This window comes from Pleurodeles waltl, chromosome 6 (genome assembly GCF_031143425.1).
Source record: "Pleurodeles waltl isolate 20211129_DDA chromosome 6, aPleWal1.hap1.20221129, whole genome shotgun sequence".
NCBI lineage: Eukaryota > Metazoa > Chordata > Amphibia > Caudata > Salamandridae > Pleurodeles > Pleurodeles waltl.
Window position 1 is genome coordinate 1,559,002,832 of NC_090445.1, and position 20,669 is coordinate 1,559,023,500.

At 46.1% G+C, this 20,669-nt stretch overlaps 1 protein-coding gene across 3 annotated transcripts in view; it reads right to left on the bottom strand.

Moving 5' to 3' along the window:
* Window positions 1-586: 586 nt before the first annotated feature.
* LOC138301114 (F-box only protein 2-like) overlaps window positions 587-20,669 on the bottom strand; it is a 142,764-nt gene continuing 122,681 nt past the window's right edge. For all 3 annotated transcript variants that reach the window (XM_069241243.1, XM_069241242.1, XM_069241244.1), the window contains exons 5-6: window positions 6,115-6,253; window positions 587-1,138 (exon numbers count right to left, since the gene is read on the bottom strand). In XM_069241243.1, the coding sequence (XP_069097344.1) occupies window positions 1,004-1,138; window positions 6,115-6,253 (274 nt within the window). In that variant the 3' untranslated portion in view covers window positions 587-1,003. The remainder of the gene's footprint in view (window positions 1,139-6,114; window positions 6,254-20,669) is intronic.

Here is a 20,669-nt window from a genome sequence, read left to right on the forward strand (position 1 = left end):
AATGAGGCAAGCGGACCGGGGGTTTGACAGGGTACTCCGCTGTGTTTGCAATGGAGTATTTTGTCTGCAAAAATCTAAATTGGGCACGAAATCTGTGATGACAAAGGGTACTTTCAGATCTAAAATAGTCCATCATGCATTCCAATCAAGATGTGAGAATACACACAATGGCCAGTTGAAACAATGTGAGAGTAAAATCCTCCAACTGGCTGATCCAAGAGGTGATTGACAATACTTAAAGCCAATAGGTGAAGGTTCCTGAGCAAAAGAAGCCAATAGCAAAAGAAAGCTGAAGCTAACCTGACCAGAGTGTGTATATAATACAATAGGTTTGACATAGGTGCCGTTACAAGTCAAACCTAAAAAAAAGAATAGGATAGTCATGACAGAGTCTGTAGAGAAAGGCATAACAGGTAAATTGGAAAATGGCATGTCATAGACACAAAACAGAAACCTGCCAGAGAAATGTGCCACAAACATAAGAACGCATTTCACAGGAGACTTTACAGTCCAACATAATAGCGACATGAGAGGAGATCCTAGAATAGAAATACAAAAGTCAAATGAAAAAAACTATGAGGCGGGAAAGATATGAAGTAGGTTTATTGAGTGTTGTTGCAAAGAGGCAGCTTCTGAATTAAACATGTATTGGTGCCCAGCAGGCTGTCAATGAACGGAGGCCTCATAGCAAGCTAACACACACCAGAAGGCATTTCATCAATAATGAAGGCTGGAGAAGTCCATATGGACTCTTATGCAGGCTATCTCCTAGGCACTGCAGTATTGTGGAGGAATCAAAGTGCGCAGAGGGATTCAAATAAGGACCAGTCCATTCACAGGACATTGGAAGAATCATAGGGACCAGAACACTGCAAGAACCAAAGGTAGGGAAGGCTAAAGGCATGAGACTTTGGTGAGCAATGCACCCCAGCGTTGGAGGTAGGTAGTGCAGCCACTACTGTAGCAAGTCATAGTATCTTGCCTGGGTTCCCATCTGGGAAGTTTATGGTTCAATAGTCACACTGCTGTTAGTGACGCGGACTCCAAACCAGCCTTTCCAGTACAGCGAATCCTGCCCCCCATGCTGGAACCGAACAAAACGCACTCCAGGGCCATAACCAGAGAATGTGTGTGATATCTGATGGAGAGAAAAGACAGAATAAACTATTAATCCCAGCATCATTAAAACTCTGAGCTAAAATATGAAAGTAATACCAGCAATATCTGATCCCAAAGTGGAAATAAACTTTTAAAGTACCCTTTTTTTCCAACCCCTTACATGAAATTGCTGGCAATGCTGTGCTTAATTTGTGCCGGTGGCTTCCAGTGCGGAGCACCGGCACTTATTTTTGACGGCCGGCACTTATTTTTGACGGCCGGCACTTATTTTTCTGCATCAAGCATTTAGTGCGAGCGACAGACATATGGAAAGACAGAGGAAGAGAAAAAAAAACGAAAAAGCATCACAAAGGGAGAAAGCAGAAAGCAGCAAGAGTGAGCTGAATGAGCAGGGAGTGTCTGAAAATGGATTAAAGAGGCCCCAGATGGCTTTAGGATTGCGCTGCCTCAGTATTATGTGCTCGCACATTTAAATGCAGCAGCCGCATGTTTCAGAGGAGGGCTTTCAGCACTGTCACGTTTTTATTTACAAATTCAGTACTGTGGCAGCGTAAAGCTAACACAATCCAAAATCTGAGTAGAAGCATGTTAGGCCACTAGTACTTTCCAGAGACGTGTTAAGGCATGGGCAAAGTGGGCTCTGGCCCAGGCCACAGCCTTTCAAGGAGCCCCCTGATAGAGCCAGCTCTGTTCTGCAAAGGGTCTTGCCCTGATGACCTTGAATAATTCCTAAACAGATTGTTTGAAATACCATTTTCCTTTAATTTATTTTTAAGGTGGTTGATGTGTAAGAGTTTACTACAGTCAATTTGCCAGAAATGCTGTCTTTATGTTTCATGCAACATTAATTAAAACAAAGTTTCTTTTAGATCAAAACAGAACCTCACATATGAGAAATGGGAGGGTTCACAGAGTTTAATTGCAATATTAGTGAGAGGCTGCTGTGTTACATTATTGAAACCACACATCACTATCCTTGAATATTAGATGTAAACACATTTGGAATTTGGACGAGTGTGCCAGTGCACAGTCAGTGACCTGGCCAAAAAGGACAGGAAAGTTATGAAATTGGATCATAAATTCGAAACTGTTCCGAGCAGGGGCCCTAAAATACGTTTGGAACAAGGCCCCAAAAGTTCTTATGGTGGCCCTGGCCATTTCTTGCTAACCATGAATGGTGGCTTCGCTACATGCACAGTAGCTGTTGTAACCTCAATCAAATTCTGAGATCCAATACAACAGAATAGGGAGTCAATGACCAGGGCAGCCTTTAGGGAGGTGCGAGTGGTGCGGCTGCACCGGGTGCTGACCTGAATCAGGGGGCACTGACCTCCGGGGGCGCTGTGTTTAGCATTAACTTTGAAACTTGGGATTTAAAAGCACCTGCTGAAAAGTTCCTTTTGCATTCAGCCTTCAGGAAGCAATTAAAATGTCAAGATATCTCTTGTGATTAATGTTCAAGCTAGGGAAAGAGATGGGAGTTTTGTCTATGGGCAGCTTTGACGCTCCATAAAGTAGCATAAAGGGTTAATATGCCTGTTGCAAATACCAGAAATATATTTTATGTGGATAGCTGAGTGGATTAGTAAAGCCAGCCTTTACGAGCACTTTAACACAAATGTATGCATGTGAAAGGGGGGGCTATGGAAAGATGAGGAGCACATTTGGTAGTTAGTGAATCTGAGGAGGTGGTCATGTGAGGAGGACGCCAAAAAAGTCTGTCACACAGGTTGCCACCAGCACTAAAACCAGCCCTGTCTATGACAATACTTCATCTTACAGAAAAGCAAAAACAGTAGTCATCTTAGGGACAGATTCTAGGAATTGCTCACTCAATGCAGCCCTTCTGAGCCACTCCAACCCACTATATCCATTGCCCAGAAACTCTATGCTCCTCTTATCCTCACACTGTCTACATCTAACCCACATCTTTTAAGATGTGCCTCTTTCCTCCCTACCTCCTATTTTCCTTAGCAACATATTGCAAGGCTTGGCTACTCACTTCTGAGCGTGCATATCCCTCACCAACATATTTCAAGGCTTAGCTCCTTCTTCGATATTCCTCGCCAACACATGCTGAGGCCTAATCCTGAATATTTCTCACAAGCACCTACTAAGGCTAGGCTCCTTACTACCAACCTTGAAAGTTTGTCACCAACACCCACCAAGCCTTGACTGCTCACTCCTAACTCTTTATATCTCTCACAAAAACGTGCCAAGACTTTGAATTGAATCTGTTCATACTCAAATATGTAAAACTTATCTTCCCAATTGCATCTGGTGTAAAACCAAAATATGCAAACAATGAAATGCTGCAATGTGTAAGAAACAATGAGCAAAGGCGCACAGCAGAGTAATATGTATAGTATCCTTGTGCACTGTTGCTATGCCTTCTGCACATGTATGTTGGCATTTTGAAAGCATCAAGCTGTATGCTTGTTGATGGCCCTTTGTATGATGAGGCTCAGTTTGTGCCAAGCCAGGTTTCAGGCATGAATAGGTATGTCTATGCATTCTCTGCTGACTAGCCCTTGAAAGATGTATATGTTTAGTAATGGATATTATGTTAATGAGTATGCATGCAGCTGTGGTGTGTGCTTGAGTGTAGGAATGCATGAGGTCATTTGTTTGTGTACTGGCTGCTGATTCCATGTGCAGGTTTTTGAAATGTGGTGGCAGCCATAACTGTAAGTTGAACAACACCTGCATGCATATATATTTAATGTTCTTGCACTTTCTGGAGATGTGTTGCTTCAGATTATATGTTGTACTTCAACGGTAGGTTGTTGGCTGATGTGAGGTATTTTGCTGGTAGACGAATTGAGGGCCATGTGGTGGCATTCAAAAATCTTTACGTTCTATTGTTGTGCTAGGTGACTCAATTTACTCTGTGTTGGTGAAGGTGCTCAGTGCATGTACACCTATGGTGAGTGAGGTTTGCTGGCGTGTCTCTGGTGGTCTGGCACCCTGGTTATAGATGTGAATATTAAGTGGGTATTGCTCTGTGTTTGTAGTTGATGTGTACCATGGTCGATGTTGAATCAGCTGGTAAGTTATCTGTGGTACATTGAGTTTCAATCTCTGGGTCAAAACTACAGGCAGGTGAACCTATTGACATATGTTTTATGTGTTGTTTGGCTGTTGTTATGGGTTCACATGTGCACTGAGTATTGCTTCTGCTGTGGGGAGGTGTAACAGGGTGCAGAAAGGTGTTTATTGCCATAGTCAGTTTGTTGTTGAAGGTGGTGTTTTTGTGCAATGGGCTTGAAAATTGAGGCTGCTTATGGTGTTGTAAGGGGTTATGTGGTTGAATGACTGACAAGGGCTGTTTACATCGGTCTGCTAACAGCTTTAGCTGTCTAGAAGCCTTTATGGTAGCAATTATTTAACAAAGTAGTAACAAAAAGTACACAGAGAGAGAGATAGAGCGAGAGAGAGTGGACTTTTGGTTAACCCCTGGCTTTCATGTATTTTAGATGATTTGCCATTGCTGGGATGGGTGGATGGGCTGTCCATCAAGGCCATGGCACTTCCAGGATGGTTACCTTGTCCCATTTGTGCTCCCATTAGGTTTTGATGTTAGGGCACAAGCAGAACGTTTCATAGACTGTAAACGCAAGATTAAGTGTAGCTTGTAATTAAAAGCTGCCATGCGTTCTTTGAAGCATTTACTTTGCTGATATAACATTATTAATGCACATTTAAGTCTTTTCTGTCAGGAAGTACTGCTGTTCGGATGTCTTTGCCTGTTGTGAAATAATCACCCTTGCAAATTCTTTTTACTTTGCGTACTTTGCATGATAACATATTGTTGGATTTTTTGCTTTTTTAACTCACAAAGGAAAGACATCTGCACACTGTTTTTCTTAAATATGCAATGAAATTACTAACTCTTAATCCATCTAATGTGGTATGTTGAGCAAAGCCTACACCCACTGTCCTGTTATTGGAGCTTACGATGCAAATTCAGTATGGGATTTTCTATCCAGGGAATCTGGATCCCACTGTTTTGAAGCACATCTCCTAAAAAAAGTCATATATTTTGGTTTTGCCAATGGTTCTTTTTCATTTGCAGTGAGATCTGCGTGTAAGTGGTGTTGGACGTGACTGGTGGTGATCTTCCAAGGAACCGCTTTTTACCCATCTAGAACTGTTCTTGATTTGTGTACTGTTCCTATGTATTATTAAAAAAAAGATCCCTTTTGTCTGATTGTAAGTAAATAACTGTTTTTATATTTAAGTGTTGCTTAAAGCTTGCAGAACTCCAGGGGGCATGTTTATAGTCCACTAGCGCCACCTTGTGCCTCATTAACATCATTAATTTTTACGTTAATGTAGCCCAACGAGGCCGAAATCTCTGTGCTTTATTTACAGAGTGGCGCAATGCATACATTGTGCCACTCTGTAACCCTTTGCCCTACATTATGCCTGCACCAGGCATAAAATATGCAAAGGGGGCGTTCTCCCGTTAGGGGAGCAGGAAAAATGGAGCAAGGAAATCTATGAGATTTCCTTGCGACATTTTTTATGGCACGTTTAACACCTGCTCAAAGCAGGCATTAAAAGGGGGCTTCCATCTTTAGAATGGGCCCCTATGTACTCTGCAGGAGTAGCGCCAAAATATTATATAACTTCCTTCAGAGTACGTCATGAAAAATGATGCTATTGCTCCCTACCCTGAGCCAAGGTGCGCCGTATTTCAAATACGGCGCACACATGGTGGCGATAGGGTGGTGCTAAAGGGCGCAGGGAAAGTGGAGCTGCACTCAGTACAGCACCACTTTCCATAAATCTGGCCCAAGGTTTCTCCGTTACATGGCGTAAGGCAGTTGTGTACTGTGGACCTAATGGGTGCGTAGTGTCTCTGCTTCTGCACTGCCAGACCATCATATGACCTAAAAGTGTTCTTGAGGGTTTCTTTTCCATAAGTTTAAAGACAGTGTAAACTCTATGGTGATGTGCTTGCTTGTTCTGCTGATGATCCATTTTACTCACCTTGTTCCAGCTGCCATCGCTGAATTGTTCGATGGTGATGGGTCCATCGGGCTTGAATTCTGCCAGGACATCTTGATTCTCTCCGAGCAGCTGCACACACAGCTCATACAAGCAACCAGCATCAGTGCGAGCCGCATACCTGCAAATATAGTGGCACCAGTATGTTCATACAGCACAGAATTCCAGGTCACTAAATATGCACCGACATGTTGATCACACAACATACTGCTTTGTCACCGCCACATAGCCACATTGTGATCAGAAATCACCCAAAGTCAGGTAACTGCACTCACACCGACACTGTGATCATACAGAGTGTGATGGGCGAAGACACACTACAACAGTGAAATGCATGACTGGCATTGTGCCACATCCTCTTAAAATACTTTGAAAAGCAACTATCATGCTCTTCGGTGTCTTACCGAAGCTTCACTAACCTATTGTTCAGGTATGAAATTAAATGGAAAATGTTTATGCACATACCTAAGCATTTTGTAGGGCAAATCTAGCTATAAATCAATGGAGAGTTGTTTATGCTAGAAGGAATGACACAGTAAGCATGAAGCAAGTCAATTCACAATTCACAAAAGTGATATGCAAGTCATAATTGAAATTATGAATCAAAATGCACAAAATGCAGAGATTGCGGTCTCTTGCTAGTCGAAGGAAGAGGGGCAGCTAAAAGATGTTCCTTCCCCCATGTGACACATTAAGGCATGCACAAATGCTTTTGACCTTTTTTGTGTCGCAAAGCCTGGAATGGCTAGTACATGCCAATCACAAAGTGTAAACTGTCAGTATTTGACAGGATAGCTTACACTGTGCTTGTGCAAGCTGGAGACACTAGTAAGAGCAGATAGCAGCCTAATAGACGTCTATTCTTATTGTCAAAGTCACACAGCACTACATCTGATGGCATTGTGACCCCTGACCTCTTAAGGGACACAGGTTGCAATGCAGGCAGTTGTAAATTCTAGGATGGTGGTCTGGTGTATCATGTAGACCTCTGCTCCACCATTTGCAACTGTTTGCAACGAGTCTCAAGTCGATTCCCACCACATTAATTGTAAAGAGGCAGGTAATTTGCGACTCTTTGAAAACAATTCCTTTGCTCTGCAAGGACATGAGAATCCCTCACAGCGCAAATGTTGAGTCTGGTCACAACATAATACAAAGAATTGCACTGGGACCAGACTCTTTATGCATTAGGCCCAAAATGTTTCTTAAAGGCATGCGATTTTAGTTCCTCCTGAATGTGGATGAGGGCAGCTCTTGTTGAATCTGCATCGGGTTGAGGTTTTTGACAAAGGGTGCATAGTGAAAAGAGTAAGGATGTCATTGAGTTTCTACTTCTTGCCCATTTTTGTGTCTCAGGCTTGCTGAGTTTGCTGTTGCAGCTATTGTTTAGATCTCTGGAAGTCATGATCTTGCTTGCCAAGTATGATGGCAGGTTGGAGTTCATAGTCCTGGATGAGATGCTCTAGATCTTGAAGGTGGCACGGGTGTGCTGAAGAAGTAAGCAAGGTTCTTTGAATGGTGGGGTTGATCCAGTCATATTTACCAGTTACACAGTGAGGCATGTCACTATTTGAAATATGCTCTTCAGAGCAGTTAAGTTGCAGTCTAGGATACCAGCAAGCAAGGCTGTGCTTGCAAACACAAAGTATGTTGTCCTAATGGCACACAGAAATTATCTGCTTAGATATCAAACCACCGACAAAAAAAACCAATAAGGACAATACACACCATGAGGGCAGTCATCCTCCTCAGTGACACAGTATTAAGGTACCGTGCAATATTGTGCAAAAGTGCATACTTGTTCTTGAGGTTGTGGATTAGTCTAGCGGTCAGATGTTGTCCATTCATACCTTCAGGTAGAAGCTCCTTCCCAAAGCAATGATAATGTAGGGATTCCATTTGCTCAGCCGCAGTACCATTGGATTCTCAGAAGTGTGTGGCTAGAATTACTGGGCCCTGCTGGTACTTGTGGGCTTGACAGATGCTGGAACCGAGGCCATCATCCTTAGAATCTTCCCAGGGGCCACCTCAGAGCTTTACCTGGCAGTTGAACAGAGGTCCAGGGAGGAGCTGCCAGGTTTTCCAGCTCCATGTTTCAGCTTCCTATGATAGAGTTGTTTTCTGAGGCCATCTGTTAGAATAGATCTGAGATCAGTTCCCTAATCTTCACTACTGGGCCACCAAAAGTAACCCTCCAAAGGTCAACGGTTAGATTTTGTAATATGTGCTTCTGTGTTTTTGCCATCAATGCTAGACCATTCTACACGTCCTGGGATGCAGGTGATACTAGGAAGTAGCACTGTTAAAAACATTTTATTGAGTTTCTTCTTTTATTAAGGAAAGGGCAAGAAGTGAACGGTCTACTAAGTATGTTCACAAAAATAATTAAATTCAAGGATTCAGTGTGATCTTCTCTCTAAAATTAAAAAGATTAGACGGTATAACCCCTCCTCATTACTGGAGGGCAAAATTCTGAGACAACCATGCCTCTTTTATGATGTTCCTATTATCTCAAAAGCAGCATGACTGTATTGATTAAGTTATGGAACACTCGCTATATATTTTTTTTTCAAAATTGCAGGGGCATCCCCCACTTTCTTAAACGACCCGTTTAATCACCGTGCATCAGTCTATATTCTTCTGCCACACAGCAAGTTCTGTGGAAGTACACCAGATCTCACAGAATGACAACATTTCTCTTCGCCAAAAGAATACCTATATCATATGACGTTTTCTTGGTGGTGTTACATCACCTCAAAACCCTAGTAATACAGTCTTGGAGGATTATTCCTTAGTCACATTTCTCTAAACAGTAAATCGCACTCCTTACAAATTTCTGAAGTTATATTCACCTACAATATATTAAATGGAATATCTTCTGCTGGACTAGCATGAACCATGTCTACTGCCACTGTTCAAGCATAACCACAGGCCTCTTCTCATTTAGCACAGCCTATTGTCCCAAAGTCTCGCTCAGAATTTACAGCTTACCAAAATGTCAAGGATATTGATAAACAATGTCTTACATGTTCAGTAGATAGCTTTCTTGACTGCAGGGGCAGAAGACAGTCTATTTCCCAATGGACTACAAAGCTATAGGTCTGTCAGTCCTCGCCGTAAGAACATGAGGACACATGTATTATCACAACAGTTTAAGCATCACAAACTCTGTTTCACTCTTTATGCTGTTCCCACCACTCCGCATCACCCACACATGGCATCTAGGGTAAGCAGAGCAGAAGCATGTATACTATGAAGAACAGATCAGTAGCTGCTCACCCATTAGACACTACAGGTGGATCGTCATGTCCAACCTTTATACTAAGAGGTGTGTTTACTGACAGATTAAACAATGCCCTAGTTAAATGATTTTCAGTTTGGTTAAGCTTAAGTACATTGGCACACCCCCAAAGTTCTGCACCATATGTTGCCCCTGACAGAACTGCAGCCCTTTATACTTTGAGGGCTGGAGCTACTGCTCCACTGGAGGTGGCCTTGTATTTTCTTCTTATAGTTGATGCCCTTTAGAGCAGATTTGTTCTACTTTTTTCCAGCTGTGGTATCCTGGACATATTATCAGCCAGTCTTACACCCAGATAATCAAACCATTTTACTTGTTCCAAGGGCACCCCCTCTATCCTCATTCTACCTCTAAAGGAACGGGTGGGTTTAATGCCATGGATTTTTACTTTGTCGGATTAATCTCAAGGCCTTGTGTGAGGCAAAAAGATGCAAAATGATCCATCAGCAACTGGAGGCCACACAGGGTTTTGGATATTAAAAGTGCATCGTCAGTGAACATAAGAATATGGATGCTGATGCCCGCTGATTTAGGGGCATCATGATTATATTTTGCCAGCCATTCAACTGCTCCATTAATGTATAAGCTGAAGAGTGTGGAGGCAACGGTGCATCCTTGCCTGATGCCACTATATATATTATCCTAGGTGTAAGATCCCCTCCCGAATGCCACCTAACCTGTGCATAGGTTTCAGAGTGAAGGATTTTCAGAATCCCCAAGAGATCATCAGGGATACCATATGACTCAGGCACCACCCAGAGCTTTTCCCTCGGAACCAGGATAAATGCCGCCCTTAACTCTATAAGGCAACATAAAGGGGATCCAGCCTCAGGGCGACATACGTATAGCAGATCATCCTGAAGCAGAATACTTGGTCCAAGGTACTGACCCTTGTTTTAAACCCTGCCAGGCTATCTGATTTTATAGTCTGTTATCCACGTTTGAAGTCTAATTAGTATCTGCCTGGTAAAGATTTTCTGACTAATGTCAATCACACTAGTGGGTCTGTAATTAGATGGGACATCCCTCCTCCCCTTCGTACAGATAGGCATGATGATGGGTCTGTGCCAGGAGGGAGGAATGTCCTCTCCTCTCATGATGGCATTTCCAAGGCCATTCAAATAAGACATCCAAATATCTGGTTGGGATAAATATAGATCCACTGCAATGCCATCAGGGCCGGGCGCCTTCTCCTTTTTTGATAACCAAAGCACCTCTGCTGTTTCTGCCATTCCAGATTCCATAGCAACACCAACCTATATCTCAAATTTTTGTTTTAACTAATCTACCATGCCATCCTCCGTATGCAAAACTTTGCCCTTGGTACACATTCAATATAATCCACTAAAATGGACTACCCATGCCTCATTTTATACTACTGCGTCAAGATGATTTTCTATAGTGCGGGTCCCAACACTAGGAGTTTACAAAAGACCTTGGTATTCTTATTGTGAAGGGCTTCCGTAAGTGCTCCCAATTGTTCTGCCTGCCACCCCTTTTTTGCCACAATCAAGAGTGCCTTATAAGTTCTTGCGGCGTCAATAATCTTGCTATTGTCACTTTTTTTACAGCTTCAATTGGCAATGTTTTGGCATGTCTGCTGTCATGTAACTACCAGTCTGGGAGAATGATTGACCGTTGACCCCTTCGGATCTTCTTTAGTAATTATATGGCAAGCCCGTCCGCACCTGGACCGCGCCCAGCGCCACCCCCCCCTGGTCTGTGAGACCCCTGCACCTCCAGACACCGCTACAGGGCCGACCAACTCAACGCCCTCAACCCCGGCCGCACCACAGCATGCTCCCAGTCCTCACCAAGGAACACCCACGGACCCTTCGCATGCAGCGCCTGCAAATTCACCTGCAACAGAACAAGGAAACCTACAAAGACAGGAACAAACCACCTCCACTGTATACTCCTCAGCACCCGCTCCGCACGCAAGCACGCCATCGAGCTCTGGGACCTGCTCGACTCCACCGCCCCAGACGTAGCCTTCCTGACCGAAACCTGGTGGAACAACTCCTCGGCACCCGACATCGCAATAGCCATCCCGGACGGCTACAAGATCATCCGTAGGGACCGCAACAACGGAATCAGAGGAGGCATAGCCATCGCCCACAAATCCTCCCTCAAAGTCGACAGGTAGTTCATGATTCAGCTGTATTGATCCAGTAACTTCCAGCTGATTTCCTAATAGTCAGGATATTTTAGACAGATTGCCCACATAGGCAGCTGGGAGGGGTGACGAATGGTGGCGAGTTAGTGAACTCAATCACACCAGGTACAGTGGCTAATGAGCAAAGTCAATTGACTGTTTCCCTAACTGGGCAAACCAGTCCATGTCTGAAAAGGGACATCAAAGGACTACTGTCAGAACACAACACAAGGGAAGATCATTCCTATGGAAGAGGAAGCCCCAAACACATATTTGTGTCATGTTTCATCATCTGCAACCTCTCCCCACCCAGGCAGAGCAGCGCCAGCAGGGCGGACTCGACCTCCTGACGGACCCTGACAGTAGGGACTTATTTTATAAAAACTACTGGACAAAGGCAGGATCCAGATTGATTAAAAATACCTTGTGGTGTCCCGGTGCATCAACTTTAATAATGGGGGCCTCAGGTATATCTAAAAACCGAGTCAAGACTGTACTTTTGGGATCAATGGCTCAACCCGTCTCCTTTAGCAAACATGTTTCTGCCCCACTAAGTAGGCTTAACAGGTCTGGGGCATTTTTTAGGGCTGTGTATCCTTAACTTACTCAGGCGTTCTAAAGGCAGAGTTATATTGCCTTATGAAACATAAAAACCGAGGTGAGTCTTACCTGATTGTAGACTTTGGTATATTAACCTGTTTAAAAGTTAAGAACTGTTTACAAATAGTGAGAGAAACAACATGGAATAAAAACAGAACACTTCTACACTTAATCTAATACAAAATCCTTTAACCACACTGGTAACTCTCTTCTTCTCTTGTTAGTGTCCAAAATCTGGTTATGTTCCAACACATGCGAATCTCGTCGTGACTCATGTTCACCCTGAACTTGTTCCCCTTCACTGCCAAGACCTTCCCTTTCATCACCCCCACCTGCTCCTTCAGTCAATTCGTTACAAGAACCTTCAGACATGCCATTACCACCATCCCTTAGTGGCGTGCCTGACACATTTGTCTTATCATCATCCACACAAAAAGTATCACCCACCTTGTCATCCAGATTCTTCAAATTCTCACCCGATGCTCCTCTGAACACAAGGCAATTTGTTTCAAGTTCCACACTTTCCCACTTTGCAACTTCACAGTATTATGTAACACGTCTTTTATTTGTTCCGACTCGAAATATTGGCTCTCACCTTTCACCACCTTGTAGGGTTTTTTAACCCTTAACCAGTCCCCAGCCTTAATCTGCGTTTCTTTCACACTATGGGGGTCATTTTGACCCTGGTGGTCCGAGACCGCCAGGGCTAAAATGACGGAAGCACCGCTAACAGGCTGGTGGTGCTTCCTGGCCTATTACGACCGCGGCGGAAGGGCCGCGGTCGCACCGCCGGGACCGGCGGTATTCCGCCACTTTTGCCCCAGCGGTGATAATCCGCAGCGCTGCCCAGGGGATTACGAGTCCCCGACCGCCAGCCTTTTTCTGGCGGTATGAACCGCCAGGAAAAGGCTGGCGGTACGGGGAGTCGTGGGCAGACAGTGAAAAGCGCGACGGGTGCAACTGCACCCGTCGCACAGCCACAACACCGCTGGCTCCATTTGGAGCTGGCTCCCATGTTGCGGCCCAGCAGGGATGTCCAAATGGGCACCACGGGAGTGTGGGTGCATTGGCGGCCGCCCGGCAGTTACAGCTTGGCGGCCGGCGGTAGCCGCCCTCCAAAGTTGTAATGACCCCCTATGTGCCTTATCAAAATATGACTTGCTTCTATCCTGCATTCTTTTCATCCTCTTACCTACACCACTCAAAGACCAAAAATCCATCCCACACTCATATAGCCATGCAAGATTAAATTTGCATCTAGGTTTCCTACCTCCCATAGCAACAAATGGACTAATACCAGTAGGCTCATTCTCTGTTACCCTATACGCCCAAACAGCCTTTCACACTGCATATGCCAATCACACTGCTTTCTCATAGCTGCTTGAATTACTCCCTTCAACACTATGTTAATTTTCTCAACAGAACCGTTCCCACTCGGATTGTACAATGAGGTGGTGGTCTTGTGCAATAAACCAACTCTTTAAAAATATACTCTAGCACTGTTCATTACAAATTGTACTCCATTGTCACTCAAGAGCAAAGTCTGAATTCCTTCCGAACAAATGTCTGACCAAAACACTCTAAAACAGATGCAGTATCAGCCTTCTTGACTACGCTAACCACCGGCCATTTGGAAAAAAGATCCATGATGACAACCAAGTACTCCTGCTGTTCTCCGATAGGTCCCATTAGATCTATGGCCACACATTCCCATGGTACTACTGGAACCAACTTCTGATCCATAGGCGGCCTCATAGTGCGCAAGGTCTTATCAGCAGACAACCACACAGGACAATTATGTACAAATCTCTCCCCCACCCTATCAATTCCTGGCCACCAAAGATACTCCTTGACAATAGTTTTAGTTTGCACAATGCCAAAATATCTCTCATGGCACAATTCCAGGATGCTTTCACATAGATTCTTTGGAGGAACAAACCTATTGCCCCTCAAAATCAACTCACTCTCTATGGATGACTCTGACCTAACCTCCCAAAAATGCCTACACCCTTCTGACAATAAATCCTTCTTAGGCCACCCTTTCCTCATATATTTTAGTACACACTGCAATTCCACATCCTCCTTTTGTTCCACTTCCCACCTGTTCTTACTTAAAGCTGGTTTGCCTGAATCAAAAACATATGCTACCTTAAATTCATCCCATGGATCTTCCACACACTCTTCTAGAGGACACGGCATTCTAGAGAAAAAATCAGCTAACACATTCTTCCTCCCTGGTACATACACCATCTTGTAAATATACTCCCTCATCCTCATAGAAATTCTCGCAATTCTAGCTGACCCCACAACACTGCCCTCAGAAGATAAGAGCTTCATCAATGGTTTATGATCACAGTAGATGATAACACTCCTTCCCCACACAAATGAGCGAAAATGTTCCAACCCCCATGCACACGCAAGCGCCTCCCTTTCAATGATAGGGTATTTTTCCTTCGCTGACGCCAAGGATCTGGACGCAAACAGAATAATGTTCTCCTTTCCACTGTCATCCCTTTGTGATAACACAGCACGCAGGCCTTTATCACTTGCATCTGTGGTTAAGTAGCACTGAAGTTGTGGATCGAAACTACTCAAATTAGGAATTCTACACAAACTTTCTTTGATACTTCTAAATTCCATATCACACTCTGAGCTCCATTCAGATTTCACATTTTTTTTAAGAAGTTGTCTTATGATGAATACTTTTTTTGCAAAATTCGGAATGAACTTTGCACAAAACTCTGCCATGCCTAAGAATGACCACACATCATCTTTACAAGATGGTGGTGACGTTTCCCCGATTGTTCTCACTAAAGATGGTTTAGGCTTAACCCCCTCACCAGTAATAACATGTCACACTCCTTTCCGCAAACTTGCATTTGCTCATTTCAACAGTCAAACCATTGTCTTCCAAAACACTCAACACACGTTGCACTCTCCGATCATGACATTCCCTATCATTTCCAAATACAAGAATGTCGTTTTGGAAAAACACCACACCCTTTTCCTTCCCAAACAGTTTATGCATCAACTGCTGGAAAACAGCCGCCGCCAATGCCAAACCGAAAGCCATTCTCTAAACTGAAAACAACCCACATGGGTAATAAAAGCTGTTAATTTCCGTGATTGTGGTGACAAAGGAATTTGGTGCTACGCCGCAGATAAATCAATACTAGAAAACCCAGTGGCACCATTCAAAGTAGACACCATGGGCAATATGTACGAACACATTTTCCCATAGACACAGAATGGGTAAAACCCTCTGCTACATCTGGTCCCATGTCCGTTATTTTCAGCAAGGGAAATTGGTCTACGACAATTTTGATGGATTTTTCCATTACTGCGTCGTGCTACAACTACTGGTGAAATCCAATCAAAGTTCTCAATGGGCTCAATCACATCCATTTGCACCAGTTTCTCCAGTTCATTCAACCCTTCCTCCCTCACCATTATAGGTACAGGTCTCAATTTATGCCCTTTAGGCTGTGCATTATGTTTCAGAACAATTTTATGCCAAAACCGACTTAGGCGGTCATTACAACATTGGCGGTAAAAGCCGCTTACCCCCGTGCAGAAGACCGCCAACACACCGCCGCAGCTGCGGAAAACCCCCACAGCTATTATGACCCACATTTCGGAATCCGCCAATATTCAGACACCCACACAAGTCCGCCACACCAAAGGTCAGCGATAAACTGGCAAAAACAAAACCTCGACCGTCACACCAACAGAAAAAAGCCCACACTATCACGGCATACGAATCCACGCGGTGGTCTTTCAACCGCAGTATTCCATTGGCGGTACACACCGCCGCGCTCAAAATATACACACATTTACAAAACACAGCCACATTGGACAATTACAATTACACACACCTGATACACATACACACACCACTCCCACACACCCAATACTATATAAAACACACACCCACATCACCCACAAACCCCTACGACAAACAATTCAGAAAGAAGGCCAGAGAGAGACAGCACCAGCAAGAACAACAGCATCCACAGGCACACAACACCATCACCCACAGAACTTCCACGTACCTTACACAACACACCACTACATATCAGCACACTTATCACCACACACTCCACCCGACACATCAACTACACCACCCCATGGTACGGCAAAGACACCCCAGGTTCTCGGAGGACGAGCTCATGGTCATGGTGGAGGAAATCGTCTGGGTAGAGCCACAGCTATTCAGAGCACAGGTGCAGCACACCTCCATTGCAAGGAAGATGGAGCTATGGTGAATAATAGTGGACAGGGTCAACGCAGTGGGACAGCACCCAAGAAATCGGGAGGACATCAGGAAGAGGTGGAACGACCTACCGGGGACGGTGCGTTCCGTGGTCTCAAGATACCACCAGGCGGTTCAGCGGACTGGCGGCGGATCCCCACCTCCTCCCCCACAACTAACAACATGGGAGGAGCAGGTCTTGCCGATTCTGCATCCTGAGGGCCTCGCAGGAGTAGGTGGAGGAATGGACTCTGGTAAGACAAATCTTAATTATTACATCTCCCACCCTACTTGCATGCCAGCACATACCCACACCCTCATCCTCACCCCCAGCACCCCAACTCCTCACATATGTCCCAACATCACAAACCACCCATCCCAACACCAAGCCCTGCATGCAACAACAAAGCATGGACACCCATCACTAAAGCATGCCCACTGCACATACCCATACAACCCCCTAAACCATCATTACACAAGGTCCCACACAGGAATGCAAGCACTGGGGTACACGGTCACCCACCCATTGCACACCATGACAATCACAGATGTAATAACCATCCTTTTATACCCCTGCAGGACCCCTACCCAACGTCACCGGACAGGAGGGTCCACACCACCAACAGAAGAGGCCCACAGTGATGACAGCAGCTCTGTCCACCTGGATCTAGATGACCAGCCTGGCCCATCAGGGACCTCGGGACAGTCGGTTCCCCTCACCCAGTCACAGGCCACCGCAGACCTTCCCCCCCTCTGGAAACACCAGCACAGCACCCACCCAGCGGGCCCATACCTCCGTCTCCAGGACACGTCAAGCAGCTGTGTGTCAACCACTACAGGGAACACAGGATAACCCACCACCCCAACAACAGGGACCTGGGGGCAGTGGCAGTGGGCACACGGTCGAGGGGACGGAGGCCCAGGAACACAGGGAAACTGGGAGGGCTGCTGTGCGACAGGGAGCGGACAGGCCAAGGGAACCCACTCTCCATGAGGCCCTCTCCTCCATCATGGTAGCCTACCACCACTCCCAGGAGACAATGGCAACGGTACTGGCCAAGTTTCAGGAGACCCAGCGCCTGCAGGAGGAACAGTATATGGGCTTCAGGGAGGAACTCAGACCCATCAGCTCCACCTTGGACACCATCGTAGGGGTGCTGAAGGAAGTACTCAACACCAGTAGGGACACTACTACAAGGGGCCCCTGACACTAGCATGGACGATGAACTGCCCACCACCTCCGCTGGCGCTAGTGGACAGGATGCCCCTCCACAGGACCACCACACCAGCACCCCACCCCCTGCAGAGGGAGAACCACCCTGCAACCGGTCCCTGAGATCCAGGACAAAGACAGAGCACGATGCCAAGACCCCCGTCAAGAAATGAGACCATACTGATTGTCATCCTACTGTCCCACTTTGTCACCCTGTCCATACTTAAACTGCCTCAGCTCCACTTCCTATGCCCATATGGGCAATGCACCTGTGAGACTAATAGACTGGACTCTGCCATGACCAGTCCTCCGCCATCGCCCCTCACCATTTCACTACCCCCTCCAATATTTAGCACTTAAATAAACACACTTAAAGCACAAAACAATCTGGAGTCTGTCTGTGATTTCGAAATAGTGTATTAGCAATTACAGTGACAAAATGCTCTTTCAATTGTAATGTCAACATACCTATGTCACACAGCTCTAGTCCATGAGGAATCTAAGCAGATGTCACACAGTGGGACCCACATCTGTGAAATCGTAAGGGAAAGTGACAACTCAGTGACCATACACTGGGTGAAAACGACAGACAGTAGAGAGGTAGTAGTGTTAAAGTACATGTAGTAGGCAGGTCTGTACTCTTACCTGTGTCTCACTGGAAATATTGCTGGATCACTGAGTCCCTGTTGCTCATGTCTTCTTCCTCTGCTTCCTCCTATTCACTGTCCACAGGCTCTACAGCTGCCACAACACCGCCATCTGGACCATCCTCCTGCAGAAAAGGCACCTGTCGTCGCAAAGCCAAGTTGTGAAGCATACAGAAGGCCACGATGATCTGGCACACCTTCTTTGGTGAGTAGAATAGGAATCTACCTGTCATATGGAGGCACCGGAACCTGGCCTTCAGGAGGCCGAAGGTCCGCTTGATCACCCTCCTAGTTCACCCATGGGCCTCATTGTAGCGTTCCTCTGCCCTTGCCCTGGGATTCCTCAATGGAGTCAGTAGCCTTGGGGTAACAAGAGTCACCTGCAAATGGTGAGGGACAACTGTTAGACACGCACTAACCTGTTGGGATATCCCCAGACCCAGACAGCCATTCCCACTGTCTTGCTTCCAAGTGCTCACCTAATAGCCACACACGGTGCCTCTGGAGTTGACCCATCACATAAGGGATGCTGCTATTCCGCAGGATGTAGGCGTCATGCACTGAGCCAGGGAACATGGCATTCACATGGGAGATGTACTGGTCTGCCAAACATACCATCTGTACATTCATCGAATGATAACTCTTCCAGTTTCTGTACACCTGTTCACTCCTGTGGGGGGGCACCAAAGCCACATGGGTCCCATCAATGGCACCTATGATGTTGGAGATGTGTCCCAGGGCATAGAAACCACCTTTTACTGTAGGCAAATCCTCCACCTGAGGAAAAATGATGTAGCTCCGCATGTGTTTCAGAAGGGCAGACAACACTCTGGACAATACGTTGGAAAACATAGGCTGAGGCATCCCTGATGCTATGGCCACTGTTGTTTGAAAAGACCCACTTGCAAGGAAATGGAGCACTGACAGCACCTGCACTTGAGGGGGGATTCCTGTGGTCTGGCTCCAACTGGATACACAGTTCATGGATTGTGGCACGGCCAAGCCTGTATGTGATAATCACATGTCACTCCTCCATTGTCAACAGGTCCACCAATGGTCGGTACACCGGAGGATGCCACCATCTCCTCACATGTCCCAGCGGACAGTGCCTATGAAGGACAACAGCGAGCACAGAGTCAACCAACTTAGAGGTACATACACACAGCTTACACAGTACACGAATCATAATCCGAAAAGTGGCCTGTATGTGTGTTGAGGCTATGCCTAGATATGTGTGACGCAGTTAAAAATTAAGCCATGTGGGCCCTTGAAATGGCGGCTGCCTGACCTCTAAAGTGGGACAATGGGATGTGAGGTAACTGCGCTGGCGTTGTACACCGTCGCGGTAGGCGGTCGAAGACCGCGGCGCAATGCTGAATTGGTTAACATTGGACCCTATGGGTTCCAGGAGCCAATGAAGATGTACGCCGGCGGTGACGGTACGCACTGCCGCGGACGTGACCGCCATTTTCTATCTGTTCAATCACTCGATACCTGATCTTCGACAGGAGAGGACCTACACTGCAAGTGCTGCTGTGACCTCGGTCTGGAAGAGGCAATGGCTCGAGTGTCTGGGGAAAGGGCCCCTGCCTTCACATCGGAGGAGTTGGAGAAGCTTGTGGATGGGGTCCTCCACAGTACACGCTATTGTACGGTCCTCCAGACAAACAGGTAAGTACACAGAGAGCATGTTGTATGGGCTATGCCTGTGTGGAGAGGGCTGGATGTAAGAAGGAAGGGGGGAGAGTGCTGCGTGCATGAAAGACGGTGAATGCATGTGCCACATGGCAAGGGTAGGGATGGGGGACAATCACTTTGTCGGTGCAGTTGATAATAACTTCTCTTTTTCCCCTGTACATTTCATGTAGGTCAGCGCCCACCAGAAAAAATATATTTGGCGTGCCATCGCCAAGGACGTCCGGACCCTGGGGGTCTACCACAGATGGAGCACTCACTGCCGGAAAAGATGGGAGGACATTCTAGAGCAAGAAGACAGCGGAGGCTCAGCAGGGGATGGCCTCCCAATGTGGGAGGGGTGCCCGTCGCACCATGAGCCCCCTGATGTTCAGGATCCTGGCGGTGGCCTACCCGGAGTTAGATGGGCGCTTGAGGGCATCACAGCAGACACAAGGGGGTGAGTACACTCTCATTATGCTGACCTTGCGCGCAGTGGAGGTGTCTGGGTGGGGGAGGTGGGCTGTGGGTTTCCCTAAGCCAGGGCGAGTTTCGTAGGCAAGGCCCCTCCGTAAGGCAGGCCATGTGGCACCCCACCCCTCCTCTGTAGAGTGCCAAGTACACCTAGTCATGCCCCTGTGTCATCTATGTGTGCAGATGTCGTCCATAGCCTTGTAGGCCATTTCCCAGGAATT